The sequence below is a fragment of the Mirounga angustirostris genome, unplaced genomic scaffold (genome assembly GCF_029215605.1).
Source record: "Mirounga angustirostris isolate CCGP_5_RB_7025 unplaced genomic scaffold, mMirAng1.0.hap1 SCAF_4, whole genome shotgun sequence".
Classification (NCBI taxonomy): Eukaryota; Metazoa; Chordata; class Mammalia; order Carnivora; family Phocidae; genus Mirounga; species Mirounga angustirostris.
This window is the reverse complement of record NW_026991712.1, coordinates 96475674-96489259: the sequence shown is the minus strand read 5'-3', so window position 1 is coordinate 96489259 and position 13586 is coordinate 96475674. Positions and strand designations below refer to the sequence as shown.

At 52.0% G+C, this 13586-nt stretch overlaps 2 protein-coding genes across 2 annotated transcripts in view; one reads left to right on the top strand and one right to left on the bottom strand.

Annotated features, from left to right (window-relative positions):
* Nucleotides 1-205: 205 nt before the first annotated feature.
* WNT2B (Wnt family member 2B) lies at nt 206-13528 on the top strand. Its single transcript, XM_045896957.3, has 5 exons — nt 206-700; nt 6512-6732; nt 7769-8046; nt 8500-8764; nt 11772-13528. Exons 1-5 carry the CDS (start codon nt 513-515, stop codon nt 11999-12001), a joined length of 1182 nt encoding a protein of 393 aa, XP_045752913.1. The 5' UTR covers nt 206-512; the 3' UTR covers nt 12002-13528.
* Nucleotides 700-13586, bottom strand: part of ST7L (suppression of tumorigenicity 7 like) — a 90119-nt gene continuing 77232 nt past the window's right edge. The window contains exon 15 of the mRNA XM_045896952.3: nt 700-1122. Within this exon, the coding sequence (XP_045752908.1) occupies nt 1018-1122 (105 nt within the window). The 3' untranslated portion in view covers nt 700-1017. The remainder of the gene's footprint in view (nt 1123-13586) is intronic.

Here is a 13586-nt window from a genome sequence, read left to right as displayed (position 1 = left end):
GCGCCCCCGCGCCCTGTCGCGTCCCGCGGGAGCAGGTGGGGGCGCGGTGCGGTGGTGCGCGGAGCGCCGAGGGGCGGAGGCGGCCGCCACACCTCGGGCGCTGCGGAGCGCCCGGGGCTGACGCGGGCGGAGCCGCCCAGAGGGCCGCGCGTGTCCCCGACTTCGGCCCCGCCCCGCGCCGTCCAATGAGAGCCCGCGGCCGAGGGGCTGTCCGCACACTCTGCCCGCAGCCCCACTCCGCGCCGCCGACCCCCTGACACCGCGCCCAGCGCCGGGGCAGCGCGTCCCGGACCCCGAGCTTGGCGCGCCCCCGTCGGCTTCCGGACCCCGTTCCTTGCGCCCCTCTCCGGGACCCTGCGACCCGGCTCCTGGACTCCAGGTGCCCCTGGGTCCCCGGCCAGCGGCGAGCCCTATGGCTCCCCAGGGGGGTGAGGTGGGAGCAGCCTGAGTACCCCGAGCCGGTGCCCCATCCACGCCCCTCCGGGCCGCGCGGCGGGAGTCATCGGGGAGCTATGCTGAAGCCGGGTAGTGCGGAGGAAGCCGCGCAGCTCCCCCCTCGGCGCACCCGCGCCCCTGTCCCCGCGCTCGCGCCAGGACCCGCGGCCCCCGACGGCTCTCGGGCTTCGGCCCGCCTCGGTCTTGCCTGCCCGCTGCTGCTGCTGCTGCTGACGCTGCCGGCCCGCGTAGACACATCCTGGTGGTGAGCGCGGCTCTCGGGGTGGGGAGGGTGAGGCGCTGGGCAGACAGAGTCCGGCCGGAGGCGCCCAGAGGCAATACGCAGCTCCTGGCACGGGCTGCTCAGACCAGGCTTTCGCTTCGACGGAATTAGAGACGATTCGAGCAGGACTGTCACCGAAGTCGCGGAGTGTGTGGGGGGAGGTGGGGGGATAGGTGTGCAGCTCGCCCAGCGAGGTGGGCCCTGGGCATTCGGAGCAAAGACGCCCGGTGGTCGAGGCTTCCCAGACTCTCGTGTGCTGGGCCCGCTCCAGTTCAGCTCAGTCCTCTTAGGAGCAAAAGCTACTTTCCAGGTTTCTCGCAGGGTGGATTCAAGGAACCAGTCGCCCATCCGGGGGGCCTTGAGTGGCCGTCCAAAGGACCCTCTGATCGCCTACGGTCGCCCCCCTGAGAAGTGGAGAAAAGCGCAGCTAAGCAAGGGCGCACGGGCCTCTCGCTCGTCCACCCCACCCGGGAACGCAGTAAGACTTCGGGGAGGCTGCAGCACGCAGCGCAAGGCTCAGAAATGGAATCAATGCAAAAATACTCCATTAACTCCCACAATTAAAACAAACAAAACACTTGGGTTTGCATAATTTTGGCGTTTGTCTTCAGTGGCAGCTTTGAGGAGGTTACTTCGAACCTTGATATCCCTCTCTTCTTCCTTTTTCTTCCCCTAGATGACCACCCTATCTCTTCCATCTCTCTCCCCTCCAAGAACTAGAGGCTTCTGGAGTCCCACAGTATTAAGAGACGCTCCCCTCGGATTTCTTGCAGGCCTGAGACTCCAGACACTTCACAAGAGGGCAGATGAGGCAAAAGGCATTAAAACACCCACTGGATGTCTGTTCTTTTCCGAATCCTCCTGCGGCCCCCCCCACCCCCCCAGCCCTGGATGGCATTCATCTTTTTCTCTCAGGAGAAAGAGCTGCTCTCCCTCCTCCCCCACCTTCTGTGCGGGGGGGGGGGGGGGGGGGTTGGGGGGGAGTTGGACTGAGAAAAGACAGTCTTCTCATCTTTCCTCTTCACTGACCCCCCCCCCCAATCAAACTGGCCTCAGACTGGGCTCTTGCCCCTCCCTACCCATGCAGTGCCCCCTTCCTTTCCTTACGCTGCCCCTCCCCCCCACCCTCCCCACCACAAAGAGGGGTCTCTCCTCCCCTTGCACCCTGTGGCTTTTCTCCTCTAGACTTGGAATCTTGGCTAGAAGGGTGAGGGGTGGGCTGGCTGAGGGGCCAGCAAGCTTGGGCTGCAGATTCCTATCATTTCAAGATGCGTTGCTCTCCATCCCCACCCCCCACCCCCCATTTTCCTGTTTCAGGAAAATCTCTCTTTTGGATCTTTTTAATCTCTGCAGTGTTGGGGAAGGCAAGGGAGGGGGTTCTGGATGGGGGAGAAGGGAGGCCCGTATCTTACATCTGGCTTGAAACATTCTTTTAGGAAGGGAAAGAGAAGAGGGGACGACAAGGAGAAAAGCCTTTCAACAGAGCCACCCTTTACCATCAGGGGCTCAGTTTGGCTGGGGATTTGTGTGTTCAGTGGCCCGATGGAGAGAGGATGAAGTGACCACTGCCCATCTTTATCCATCCCAGATGGCAGTTTGCCTTTAGGGACTCTTGATTGCTTCTTATCAGTTTGGGAGGTAGTTTGGGGACCACTTGGTGTTTAGGTGAGGAAGCGACACTTTGCTAATTTCAGCATCCTGGTAGTGCTTCCTAAAGATCCAACTAGCGTGCTTCCCGATCCCCAAATGCTACTTGGCTACTCCCTCTCCTTTCCTTTCTCTCTTCTACTCTCACCCCACGTGGTTCACATTAAATGTTTTGGAAAAACTCTGGGTAGAAGAGCTAGAGAGGGCGCAAGCCAGTGATACAGAGGGATTCAGCAGTCCCAGTGAAAGCGAGGAAGGCAGCAACGGATCCAGGACGGGGAGTGAGTGCAGAGGTCATTTCAATCTCCTTGAGTCACACCTGTCACAGCTGTAGGCCCCAGATGACTGCCTCAGTGGTCATCACTTCTGAGATAAAGTGGAAAGCTGCTTTCTAAAGGCAGGTCAGGCCCCCAAGGTGATTATCTCTCTTTCCTTTAGGAAAAAACCCCAGCAAGATTGATATTCTGTCCAAACCCTGGAAGAGATGCCTGTTGACTCTGTGTGTGTCCATGTTCCAATCCGGAGCAGAAGGTCATCACTATCGCCAGCTAACAGTCTGATCTTCCCCACGGCCCTTCCCTTACTCTCCAGTCACTCCTTCCCTCTCCCCACCTCTCACTGGAGGAGGAAACAGATGGTCTCTTCTTATTCTGTGATAAACAGAACAAGAAATAGGGGGCTCCTCGCATGTGCTTCCCTGTTCTATTTTGCATTCTGCAGGGAGCTGGATGTAGGGAATCCCAAGAGCAGGACAGTGTTCGTGGATTCACGAAGGGAGAGGAACAGAGTGGTATCATAATACTAGCATTATTGTTACCAACGACGATTGCCATTTCATGAGCCTTTACTAAGCTCTGGACACTAGAGCTAAGTACCTTATGAGCACCATCTTCTTCAATCCCCAGAGTAATCCAGGGAGGTAGATACTATTATTATCCCCATTTCACACATGAAGACAATGAGGGCTAGAAGGGGAGTGGTAAGAGACTTTGCCCAAGTGCACACCAGTTTTGGAGCTAGATTGCTCTATTCCTGGTTAAGCACTGTATTGTCTCTCTTGCTCTTGGGATAAAAATGAACTTGGACTTTGGAATCAGATGTCCTTGGTTCACCTGGTTCTCCTCTGACTAGCCCTGATGGACAGAGCTGGGTGTTATCACACTCCCTGACCCTCCGTTTCTTCATCTGTAAAATGGAGATCTCTGTCTGTCTCGTATGATTTTTGTTAAGGAAAACGTTTTATCAACTGTAAAGCACCATATAGGTATAGAGAGATCCAGGGAGGGTAATAGTTTTATCCCTGCATTCAAAGCCCTGTGTGGGCTGGGCTGAATTGTGTACACTAGGGACTGTAAGAGGGGAAATGAAAAGAGGATCCCTGGCCTCATTAAAAAGACACAAATATAAAACATCTGCAAATAGGCTGGCAATGTCAACAGGAGTGAGGCTGTAATTGAAATGAAGTTTATGGCCGGCTAGGGGGAAAAGAGAGTTGGCGGTAAATCAGAGCAGTTAGGTGTTTATTCAACAAACAGTTATTAAGTATCTACTATGTGCCAGACACAGTTCTAGGTTCTGGGGATAGCAAAGTGAACAAAACAGACAAAAATCCCTACCTTCGTGGAACAGGGTGTCTGAATCACCTGGGGATGTTGGTAAAAATGCAGATTCTGATTCAGTAGGCTGGGGGTGGGGCCCAAGGCTCTGCATTTCTAACAGATCCCCAGATGACGCTGATACTGTTGTTCTTTATCGGGGCCACACTTTGAGAAGCAAGGGACTAGAGTAGGGTATGAGTCACTCTGTCAAAGGAAGGGATGTGAATTGGTCAAAAGCAGGTGTAGGGAGCATTCTGGGGCAGGAAGCCGGGAAGAAAGTGAAAACTTCTGAAAGGGAAAACAGAGCTGGAGTCGGGGCATTTCACCCCCTCTTACCAGCCAATGAGCTGGGGGGTGCCTTAAACATCTTTGTGCCCTAACAGCTGAGCTCCATGCTTGGCACACGGTAGGCATTCTGCAGGCATGTGTTGAATTGAGAGGGGGCTCAGGCTCAGTTTTATTGGAGGCCCCCACACCAACTACAAGGGCCTGACCACTGGCCTGCAGGCGAGCGCCCTGCTCTGCAGAATCTTAGTGGGGTACTTAGTGCAGCTACTTAGAGGGTATGGGTGGTTGTGGAGAAACGTAATTATCTTCCTGTCTTAGATACTGAACAGATGTTCCCACGCTCAGTGAGGATGTAACAAGAAGGACCAATGTGGGCTGCAGCAGAATGGATTTAAGTCAGACCACAGGAAGGACTTTTTGCCAGAGTTTGGCCTGCCCCACTCCAGACTGTCTCATGAGGGCTGGATTACTGGTCTCCCATTCCCATCCAACCCCCCTCTTTCCAAGCCCCAGTAAAAAAAACAAACACCCATTGCTTAGAGCAGTACTTGGGTTGAACTGGGGAAGCAGAACGGTGGTGAGACAGGGACGAGCTCCAATTCCAACGGTCTTGATTCTCCAAACAAAGCACCGCGGCAGTGGGTGTAACTCCAGGCTGTGCGTCAGGCGGCCTTTTCCGGCCTGGCCCAGCCCGGGGTGTTTATTTTGTTTGTTCCTGGAAGCTATTGCCCTGATGGACAATGCTGCTGGGGACGCTGATTCCATGGGATTTGTCAGTGGTGGGCCAGCCCTCTCCCTGTTCCCCAGGGACAGATGGGCCCCATCAGCCCTGCTCAGCTCCAGAAGAGGCAAGCATCAGCCCTCCTTGTGTTTGTTTGAGTTGGTGTCACCAGCGGTGACCTAGTTTGTGGGTGAGGGCCGGGTTCGCAAATGTGGGCGGGGGGGGAGAGGAGGGGGACATAGAGCCCAGGGCAGTCCAGCTTTTCCCCTCACCCCACTGGCTGCCTTCTGTTCTCCTCACCCACTTCTAGGCTCATTTTTGGGATCTTTCCCAAACCACAGGCTCGCTCATTCACAGACCAAACCAAATCTTTTCAGCCTGTAGCAGCAACTGCCCTCCTTGACCCCCACCTGTTCAGAGAAGGGGACAAAGGTATCCCTTTGATGTGTTAGGAGAACAGAGAATCCCCAGCAAGCCAAGGAAGGTGCTAGATGTTGGGAGAGACAGCAAGGGAGTGAGAAGTGGATGAATGGGTCAGATAGCATTTGGTGGCCTTGTGGGGAGAAAAGGTCATGATGCAGTCCTGTCTTCTCTGAAACATTCTTCCCAAGGCTTGCAGTGGAGTCCAGGGCTAAGAGTGTTTGAGTGAAGAGAAAATATTGCCTTGAGAAATTTGGGAGTGACTCTAGCAACCCAGCTAACTTTTAGTAGCCCACCCCAACTGACCTCCTTCCAGTTGCTTGAATTAGGTGGACTGGGGACTGGAATATGGGGAGGGTCATCTCTGTTGCTTTATCTTGGCTTTGGCTTCCCACTGCTAACAGCCCTCTGCCCAGGCAGGTTCACCCAGGACATCATCCCTTATAGGTTGGGGAGGATGATTTTCAAAGACTCATTAGTTAAGAAAGGCCATGGGACCTAGAAATAAGGGTACAGGGAGGAAATCTGTGGGGGGAGTGTTCCTCCCCAGACCTCACGATTGGGGGTGAGGAGTTTTAGTTACACGGATCTGACTAGAGCTGTAAGCATTCCTCCCAGTTGCCCACGATGTCTCTTCCCACTGGCCCCTCCCTGTCTCCATCCTTCTCCCCCAAACCATGTCTTCATGGACCAGCCATGTAGGACGTGCCTCTCACATGTGGGTGTAAGAGTGTTGTCTCAGACTCTTGTTTTGTTAGTTTATTTTTCTCTGAGGCTCTTAATGTTTATTAAATAAACAGGCAATGGGTTTGTGTGACATGCCCACGGCGTCTACGTATGTGACACATGCCTGGCCCGTGTTCTGCAAGTGTGTGTCACTTTGGCCTCTGGCTGGGGAGCGGATGATGGTGAGAGACCACTCAATGACTCTCTGCAACTGCGTAACCATTTCTCCAGAGCTTGTGGGGAAAGCTGCACCCGTTGGCCTCCGGGAATGTGGGTTGGAGGAGGGGAAGGAACCTCTTCAAGCTGTGAATGCCAAACCTCTCCCCTCCTGATCCCCCTCCCGAGGCAGGAAAAGGACCAGGCTGCTCTGACAGGGCCATCTCCACCTTGCAGGTACATCGGGGCCCTGGGGGCGCGAGTGATCTGTGACAATATCCCTGGCCTGGTGAGCCGGCAGCGGCAGCTGTGCCAGCGGTACCCAGACATCATGCGCTCAGTGGGCGAGGGCGCCCGAGAATGGATCCGGGAGTGTCAGCACCAGTTCCGCCACCACCGCTGGAACTGCACCACGCTGGACCGGGACCACACTGTCTTTGGCCGCGTCATGCTCCGAAGTAGGGGCCTCTTCCACCCTGCCCCACCTGCTTCCCCTTCTGTGCCCGGGGTGGGGGGTGGGGGATAGGCATGATCCTCCTCCCCTCTCCTCCACGCTGCCTCATCATCAGAGAGACGGTTGAGGGCAGAGCCCAGGAGATGGCTGGGAACCGACCCTCAGTTACTGAGAGATGTAGGCAGGGACCCCTCTAAATTCCAGTGTTCTGGGATGATGGCACAAAGGTACAGCGTTCCCTGGCACCTCCTCTCCCTTTTTCCCTTTCCCCCCCGTCCCCAAGCCCAGCCTGGGTGTAGGGCTGAGGACTGGGAATGGCTGCTCTGTTCTTACTGCCACCATCACTACCCTCACCCCAACCCTCACCCCAACCCTCCCAACACTCCAGTAATGGCGGCAAGGGATAAACAGAAAGGTGATATGTAAATATTTGGAGAGTTGGCGGCTTGGCCCCAGCTCAGCAAAAAAGCTAAGCCGAGCTAGACAATAAACTAGGAGAAAGGGAATGAGATGGGAATCTGGCGGTGTCTGGGGGACAGGGGTGATGAGTTATCAATCGCCAAGAGCAGGATGGGAAGGAAGCAGGCTGGGGAAAGTAGCAGGTCTCCCCAAACAGGCTGCCCCCTGGGCTGGGGTCTCTATTGTAAGGGAACTGTCCAGCAGAGTAGGCCTGAAAAGGCCTGGAATGTGGACCGAGGCAGGCTTAGCTGAGCCATCCCCTCTGTGGGAGAGGATGACTCACTGTGAAACTTTTCAATGGATGGACCCAGGGAGTTTGGAAGAAGGCAAGAGTACAGGTCAGCCCAAGAAGTCAGATGTACAAAGAAGTGGATAGAGAGTGGTGAGGGCCGAGGCGAAGAGGTCAGATACTCTGGGGAATGCTCTTGGAAGGGAAGAGTGCCTTGAATAAAGGGGGTATAGGAGTTGCTCTGGGAAAGACAAGAAGAGAGGAGGTTGCAGAGTTGGGGGTTGCGTGGGCTGAACAAGGGGACAGATGTGGGCCTCTCTGCTGAACCCTACTTCTCCCTTTCTCTCTGCAGGCAGCCGGGAGGCAGCATTTGTATATGCCATCTCGTCAGCGGGGGTGGTCCATGCTATCACCCGCGCCTGCAGCCAGGGTGAACTGAGTGTGTGCAGCTGTGACCCCTACACCCGTGGCCGACACCATGACCAACGCGGGGATTTTGACTGGGGTGGCTGCAGTGACAACATCCACTATGGTGTTCGCTTTGCCAAGGCCTTTGTGGATGCCAAGGAAAAGAGGCTTAAGGATGCCCGGGCCCTCATGAACTTACATAACAACCGCTGTGGTCGCACGGTCAGTACTCATGTCTATGCACGTACGTTCATGTCTGCTGGGGGTGACCGGGGTGTGTGATCATGGACTGAACGCAAAGGTGGAAGCACTAAAGGCTTCTGGATCACTTCCAAAGACCCCAACCCCCATGGCATTGGAGCAGTAAATGCAAGGGAGCTTGGGAATGCCTATTTTCAACCAGGTGCATATGTGTCTTCACATAGGTGGAAAGAAGGGAAAGGTAGAGAAAAGAGGGGAAGAAGTTCCAGGAAGGATTCATGGAAGAAGAGATTCTTGACTTTGGTCAGGAAGAATGGGTGGGATCTGATAGGGGGAGAGAACAGCCGATGGCCCTTCTGTCCAGCCTAGGCCAGGTCTGGCAGATGTCGGAGCACTCCTGCTTTTAGCCCCCGGGGAGGACTAAAAAGTGCCCTGACTGGCTGCCTCTCCCTCACCTGCTTCCCCACCACCCAGGCCGTGCGGCGGTTTCTGAAGCTCGAGTGTAAGTGCCATGGCGTGAGCGGCTCCTGTACTCTGCGCACCTGCTGGCGTGCACTCTCAGACTTCCGCCGCACAGGTGATTACCTGCGGCGGCGCTATGATGGCGCCGTGCAGGTGACAGCAACCCAGGATGGCGCCAACTTCACAGCAGCCCGCCAAGGCTATCGCCGTGCCACCCGGACTGACCTTGTCTACTTTGACAACTCCCCAGACTACTGTGTCTTGGACAAGGCTGCAGGTGAGTAAGGAAAGCAGGTAGGGACACGGAGCCCCCAGCTCTTGGTGCAGGCAGCCCTGGTTAATCACAGTGTGGTCGGCCTCAGGAGTTAGGGAAGCGGTACTGTAGGAGGAGTCGGTCTCCTCCCAACACGAACACCTGATAATGAGATTGGTGGTGAATGCCTCAGTCCACCAGTCCCAGGGCTGCCCAAGCAGGGGAGAGGTCATCTGTCACACCTTTCTATCCCCAGCATCTGGGGTACAGTAGCTACTATGCAGGGAATGTTTAAATGAGTCACCCATTTTCCATAGCAAGCAATGGGTGGGTTGAACAGAAGAAGCATGTGATGGAGTCCTAAGTCTCTGGCTCTTCACAGCCTAGCTAAAGAAATGAGATGTAACAGGGAGACAAATGCAACTGCAAAAGACAGATGACTGGAGAAATCCAGAAAAGCTTATTTGAAAATGTGGAACTTAAGCTCTTTCTTGAAGTGTAGGGATTACCTGGACAGCCTAGAGAGAAGAACAGGCAGAGAAGCAGAGTGCCAGGTGGGAAAGTACACGTTCGTTCTCGGAACCGAGAACTCAGATTAATCTGACTGAGTGAAGGTTTGGGATGGGGGGACTAGAAGTAGATAGATGGGTTTGGATCAGACCATGAGTGGCCTTGAATCCAGTATCCAGTGTGCTGCCATTGAAGATTCAAAAATGGAACTGGGAAAGCAAGGAAAGAGGAGATCCCAGCAGGGCTAACCACTAGCAGAAAGCAGCAAATTGTTTTTCAATCTGTTCCAGATATTTATGGTGGAATTCTTGGGGATCCTGGAGCTTGATATGCTATTGCCCCCACAGAGTAGAAGTCACCATCTTGGCTCATATTTCAGGTTCAGATAGGTTAGACTAGGAACAACCTGCTGTGCAAAAGAACAGCTCTTCCCCTGGTCTGTCATGCGCTCCCAGGCTCTTCTCTGTAGACTTGGCACTCAGGCCTTGGGTGAGATAGAGCCAGAGACCTCAGCTGTCTTCAGTTCTGTTTGTTTTCACCCATCACGGTCATTCCTGGAGAGTCGAGTGGCTCAGAGCAAAACTGGGCACAGAAAGAGGGTGGGGCTTCACCCAAGTAACACAGAAAGTAGTTTGTGTCCTTTGGATGGTGCTAGGAGAAAAAGGGTGGAAAGAGCCCTTCCAATTCTCCCAGTGATGTCCTGCCACTAGGTATGTTTTCTTTCTACATGATGCAATTCAGAGGTCTACTCTCTGAATGTCTTGAAATAACTCCATAACATCCAAGGTGTAAGCCTAGGCTGCCATACCTAAAATGCACCTTTGGGGTAGGATCTTTGGAGTTAGAAGGTAGATGGGTCCTGTATGCGTTGGTTTTCCTCGGAGGCATAAAATTAAGTCTCATAAAACCCAAAGTGGGGCCTGGAATTCAAAGGGTATAAGTCATCCTACAAGGGAGTAAGGAGCCAGAAATTCCCTCCAAAGCAGTCCTGTCCAGTTGGAACTTCCTGTGATGATAGAGATGTTCTACATCTGTGCTATCCAATACGGTAGCCACTTAACCACATGGGATTACTGAGTATCTGAAATGTAGCTAGTGTGACTGAGAAACTAAGTTTTAAATTGTATTTAATTTTAGTTAATTTAAATCTAGATGATCACATGTGGCTAGTGGCTATTACACTGGACAGCTCAGCTCCAGTCTATAGAAGAGGCTTTGGGTGCACAAGAGAAGGACTTAAGCCCCAGTCCTTGGAGTTAGGAGAAGGAGAGAGTAGGACTAGTTAGGTCACAGGCTGGAGGAGTGGCCTCCTAACATTTTGGGTTGTATATTCCTATCGTTAAAAAATTCTTGGGAGTATGTACCTCCAAAATGTGGATATTTACTTATAACAGATAGATATATTCCACTGTATTAATATGTACATTATAAAACACACAAAGTAGAGATTTTAAGTTTATGAGATAAAAAACAAATATAGAAGTCCTAAGTTCTAGCATTTTCTTTGCATATGGCAGTAGAATGTGCAGCCTGCTATGAGAGTATCAGTCAGTCTGTTCCCCTCCTTCAGCCCCCAGGTCAGTTAATGTCCCATCCGTGGGGAAAGACTAGGGTAGGTACTTTCTAGGGTCCATCCCATCCAAAATTCTATGATTTTATGATCCGTTGTCAGGATCTCTTTTGCTAAAATTGGTCAGAATGAAGTCCTGAGCATTCTCTGTGCAGGGGGATAACATCATCCTTACCCTTCAAGAGTTCCTACTGTAAGGGGCAAGGGATATTCTGTAGGAATTCCATAGGGATATGCTTCTGGGCAGTCATGCTAATCAGTTTGCCTCCTCAGTTGAACAGAGATTATAGACATAGTGTAACAATCCACTGAGTTAGATGCTATTATTATGCCTATTTTCATAGGAGAAGACTGAAGTCCAGAGAGATTAACTACCTTGCGAAATCACATAGCTAGGATGTGGCGGAGCTGGAATTTAAACTTGGACAATCTGACAATAAGGCCTGTGCTTTTAATGGCCATACTATACTACTTCCCTGTATGGTACAACTTAATAAAATATCAACTAAGGACCAAAATCCTAACAAATGGTAGCTGGATCAGAGTTGTGGCAAGACTTCTTGGAAAAGATAAATTATAGGCTAAGTTGTTTTTTTGTTTTTTTAACTTTTTACTATGGATAACTTCAAACACGGAGAGCCCTTACCCAGCTTTAACAGTTGGGAGCATTTTAAGGCCAGGTCTTGAAAGAGATATGGAGCTGTGTATTGGCGGGGTTGGGGGGGGGGGGGTTGTTGCAGGTGAAGTCAATGGTCTTTGGGGAGCCTTGATGGTGGGAAGCCAGCCAGCCTGGTGCAGAGGGAAGCAAGGAGACGGTCATTTTGGCTAGTTGGGCATATTTTCAGGAAAAGGGATTCTTTATGGTTTCCTCGTGAGGATGTGGGTAAGGGAACCCAGAGCAGCTGAAGGAAGAGGTAGCTTGGTTCTCACTCTCTCTCTTCCCCAACCCAGGTTCCCTTGGCACTGCGGGCCGTGTCTGCAGCAAGACATCTAAAGGGACGGATGGTTGCGAAATCATGTGCTGTGGCCGAGGGTATGACACAACTCGAGTCACCCGTGTCACCCAGTGTGAGTGCAAATTCCACTGGTGCTGTGCTGTGCGATGCAAGGAGTGCAGAAACACTGTGGACGTCCACACTTGCAAGGCCCCCAAGAAGGCAGAGTGGCTGGACCAGACCTGAACATAGAAATACCTCACTCATCCCTCTACTTCAAACCTCCTGACTCAAAAGCACAAGATCTTTGCATGCACACCTTCCTCTACCCTCAACTCTGGGCTGCTACAGTTTCTATTTAAGGACTTGGAGAGTAATCCAGAAGGACTCTCGTGTCCTGACTGGTTCCTTAGCCCTGGGAAGGAGTTGACAGGGGATCTAAGAAATTGAATGGCTCCCTGACTGCCACCTTGGGAGGTTAGAAGGGAGAGTGGAAGAGGGAGGGGTCTTCAGAGTGATAGAAGTTGCACTAAAGCACATGGTCAAGGCTCATCTTTCCTTTCCTTTGCACCGGCTTCCTGACACTTCTTGTGTGTGCAAGAGGAAGGGTACCTGGGGAGAGCTTCTTTGTGTTCCTACCTGACTGAGGGGAGATGGGACAGAGATGAAACCACATCTCTTCCCTGGGTCAGTTTGAGCAGACTGCCTGGTACCCCAAAAGAAACTCTTAGGCTACATCCTTCTTCCATTATCAAGAGTCTGGGATTGCTAGATAAGAGTTAGCCATAGTGGACAAGGTTCCATTCACATGCTCATAGGTTTATAAACTGCTGTATTTTGTAGGGGAAAAAAATTATATGACTACACAAACATACATTCTCGTCCAATCTCCCGCCTCTTTTCAACCTATATCAGACAGCATGTTGGTCACTCGCCTCTTATTCACCTGCTGCCTATTCAAACCGAGTGGCATGTAGTGATTCTTATGCCTAACAGATCATTTAGTAAGCCTGCCTAGGCCTTGGGATTTGATTTTTTTTTTTTTTTTAAGTTCCTATGCATTATTCTAGAGGTCAGCCAGGTTTGGGAAATACTCAGTAAAAGGTATGGGACTCATGGGGGGTGGGAGAGGGTAGCAGGTCTGATCTCAAGGGCCCCACATGAGGCATCAGTGTATACTAGGCAGGTATACTAGGCAGGGATCTCTGGCTTGGGCAATTTTTAGGAGAGGATCCTGGTCTTCAAAGCTGGGAATGGAAGCCAGTGGCTACAGAGGGAAGGAGAGCTGGGGCTTGGGGCCAAAATGGTAAACAGCTCAGAAAGCAGCCTTACCCCATTTATTCAACAAATTTTTTTTTTTAGTGACTCTCCAAGTCCTGGTGATTATTACTGTTCACTCCATCTTTGGCTTAAATAGGGGAGATCCTTCTATGCTACTTCCCGCTGCCTAATTAAGCTTGCAGTAGAGGAGTCTCCAGGGATGGTAGACTGAGTAAGCTAGAGGCTAGGACATGGAGTCCCCAAAACCGTCCTGTCCTGTTTTTATGTGACTCAGACAATGGCTATCTCTTGCCTGGTGATACTGTAAAAGACCAAAGTGGCATAGAAATTCGCAGTCATGACAGACCTGGGTTGAAATCACAGCTGTGCCATTTACTGTTTTTGATATTTTGAGCAAGATACCCACCCACATTCTCTGAGCCTTTATCGTCTCCTCTGTAAAGCGAGGTTACAAACCTATCTCAGATATTGAGTTTTAATTATGACCCCCATTCCAGTCATCGGACACTCTTACCAAAGTCCCTAACTGGCCTAGCCCATCATGATGTCT